The following is a 3,126-nucleotide window of genomic DNA, read 5'->3' on the forward strand; positions in this document are numbered from 1 at the left end:
TAATGTTTGAAACATGAACTTTATTCTTATTCCAACATGGTAAAAAGAGACAAAAGAATAATAATATGGTACCCAAATAATGCAACATACCTTCACTTTATTTGAACTATATTCTAACAGGGACTTCTTCCGAAGTTTTTTTAGTGCGCCATTTCTCTTTGTACATTTTGGATCTCGAATGCTAATGCATCTACTACCCATATCGTCCGCTGCTACATCTTCCGATGGTAAACGAGTAGTATTGGACATAGCAGTACTCCCACAACCTAACGTCAATGTGGCCATTTGTTTACACTAAGATTCGATCCATTTTAATATGGAACCAGATTTTGCATCATCATCACAAGTGAGGTTTTCCAATGTAGCAAACGATTTAACCATCTTGTCGTACATCAACTGTACTGGGGTACTAACCAACCCGACGTAGTTCACAGCAACCCTCATGTGGGATCTGATAACATCTCTTCATCATCTTTGTAAAATATATTTATTCGGCAGAGATTGAACGCTATTGCGCATCAGTACTGTGATCACATGCCTACATAGAATTCCACGAAACTCAAACAAGTGGCAGCTACAAATAATTTCACTTTTGTCATTCGATAATGACACGAAGAATGTTTTTTTTCTTGCAATGATGATCGTGCATGACATCTTCATGTACCTTCTATGTCATCCCCAAACATCCTTCATTAACAGGTACGAGGTTGCAATAAACTTTGTAGCGAACTCTTCTTGAACTTCCTCGAATTTCGATATCGTGTACACTACTTGGAATTGCTTCTCTATTTCACACGTAGTTTCAAAATGTACCATTTGTGAGAAAGACTTGAAATCTGCTTGGAAATCTTTCTCAACCTTATATCTCAATGCTCATTCATATTGTTCAACAAATTACTTTAACAAGGTCTTCAAATGAACATATCCATCAAAAAATGCATTCATACTCTCACTTCTTTGACTTGTTGACATCATTGCCCAAAAAGTGGTTCTCAAATAGCAAGGAACCCAATGAGATCTATTCTCGTAAAGACCTAACAACCATTCATTGTCCTGCAAATTATATGTTTCTATCATCTCTAGCCAACCCTTTTCAAATTCTTCAATAAATTGAGAATCATAAACTAATCCATGTATAGTGGAAAAGATCGAAGTTTTATCAACATGAAATTCAAACTTCTGCGGCAATTTTTTCAATATATGCCACAAACACCACCTGTGCTTCGTATTAGAAAACACGATCTGAATTATGTTCTGTATTGCCCTATCTTGATCGGTAATTATCCCATTGGGAGCTTGGCTATTAATGCACTGTAGCCATGTCTAAAAATCCACACAAATGAATCAGTATCCTTGTTTGATATGAGCCTATGTCCGAGGAGTGTCAACTGTCCATGATGGTTCACTGCAACAAAAGGAGCAAACGGCATATCATACTTGTTCATTAGATATGTGGTATCAAATGTGAAGTAAAATGGCATATCATACCTGTCGACTTCTCTCATTTGCCCAGAAAATATTTTTCATGCGCAACTCTTCGTCCAAATCAATACTGAAGTAAAACCCTGAGCACCGTGCTTCCATAGTCAAAAAGTATGTTTTCATATCCACCTGCTTCAAAAACCATGGAGTTGAAACTTTTGTAAAGCAATACTCCTACAACGTGATTTACTTCAAGTCGACGTTTCACCTGTGTACTTAATTCTCCATTGCATCGATACAATCTAGACTTTGAAGGACTTGTTCTATGATTGTGATCGAAAAGTACTTTGTTAATTTGCCATATTCCATTAATATCTAAACATGTGGTTAGTCTGGCTTTACATCCACTCTGCATCGTGGCTTGTGGCTTCAGAGAAACGCTTGTGCTGTTGCTTTTTTTTTCCCTTCACGACTACAAACAACAGAATATATTGTGTAAGAAAAATATATTTTAAATAACAAAAGAATTTGGTATTTTCTTTCTTAATTATTGGCCCCATTTCTACCTAAACAGGTCAAGGATTCGATCACTTATTTTGGTTGGTCCAGCATTATGAAATTTCTTTACACGTCTAATCCCAACTTATGAGAGGAAGAATAAATATGATTGATTCTCAACGTGAATGCTACATCTACTTAAGTAAAATTGCATTCCCTCAAGGTCCTTTGTATATACTAGATGCATGTCAATAACATCGACATGTTGAACCCAGAAAAAAAAATGATTAGCACCCACTATTCCCATGATTATGTCAATTTGTGGTTAAGTGGAGAACAATTTCATTAGGTTTCACTCTATTTAATACCAACTATAAGAAGATAAAGTACCTTGTGTCAAGGTGCTACAATTCTTTAAATACTTCAAAAGATATTTAGGCATGGTTATGGTGTTGAGCTGAATTGAACAATGACCAACTATCTCACATGGTCTCTTCGTTAATCATATCTAGCCATTCCAATCCATGGTACCAAATAAATTGAAAAGCTTATATTTTCATAAATCAAGAATTTCATAATACAGAAATCAGGTCATAATTAACTAATTAATATGATTTAAAAAATAAATATATATTCACTATAACCACTACTGCCTTTTATGTTAAAACTAGAGAGAAAATTTTCAAATAAGAAACAATATCTCTAAAAACCGCTAAACTATCGAACACACTCTCGCACAATCAATCAACCCAAATTGATACTTACCCAAATCCCACATTCAAGCAGCTTTTGAACGGTTTGTCCCATTACATACATTGTACCTAAGCACAATTGACAAAACCACCACCATTTCATATGCGAGTCAAGAAGAACGAAGATGGTGACAAATATTGTGATCGAAACTTTTGAAAAATTCTGAAAACAAAGAGTTGTGATCAGAGATCACAACCCAAAGTTGGTGATGCATCTAAAAGTAAACAACGTAATAGTAGAAGACCAAAAGTCACAAAGAGAGTTCATGAAGAAATCCCCAAAAGTCCGACTGACTCGCAAAAACATAAATAGAAGAACGTAACTGTTCTTTATAGTCCCTTGAGCATATGGGTAATTCATTTTTCAATTTTGTTTACTAAGTATGAATTCCATAGTGTTTTGTTGGTAGGGAAATGCTCAGTTGTGACTTACTATTTTTATTAGTATGATCGG

The 3,126-nt window shown here is 35.1% G+C and overlaps 1 protein-coding gene across 1 annotated transcript; it reads right to left on the bottom strand.

Annotated features, from left to right (window-relative positions):
* Nucleotides 1–294: 294 nt before the first annotated feature.
* On the bottom strand, nt 295–2,736 carry LOC111392179 (protein FAR-RED IMPAIRED RESPONSE 1-like). Its single transcript, XM_023017447.1, has 4 exons — nt 2,686–2,736; nt 1,489–1,611; nt 899–1,323; nt 295–451 (listed from the first exon to the last, which is right to left on the bottom strand). The coding sequence occupies exons 1-4, from the start codon at nt 2,734–2,736 to the stop codon at nt 295–297; spliced, it is 756 nt and encodes a 251-aa protein (XP_022873215.1).
* Between the last annotated feature and the right edge of the window lie 390 nt (nt 2,737–3,126).

This window comes from Olea europaea, unplaced genomic scaffold (assembly GCF_002742605.1).
Source record: "Olea europaea var. sylvestris unplaced genomic scaffold, O_europaea_v1 scaffold895, whole genome shotgun sequence".
Taxonomy (NCBI): domain Eukaryota; kingdom Viridiplantae; phylum Streptophyta; class Magnoliopsida; order Lamiales; family Oleaceae; genus Olea; species Olea europaea.

Excerpts from the sequence above, each read along its gene's own strand:
- LOC111392179 (XM_023017447.1), bottom strand. The coding sequence starts at position 2,736 with ATGTATGTAATGGGACAAACCGTTCAAAAGCTGCTTGAATGTGGGATT. Across the intron at positions 1,612-2,685 it reads TGCTTGAATGTGGGATTTGG|GTGGATATGAAAACATACTT; the intron begins GTAAGTATCAAT and ends TTTTTGAAGCAG. Across the intron at positions 1,324-1,488 it reads CAAATGAGAGAAGTCGACAG|ACATGGCTACAGTGCATTAA; the intron begins GTATGATATGCC and ends GTGGATTTTTAG.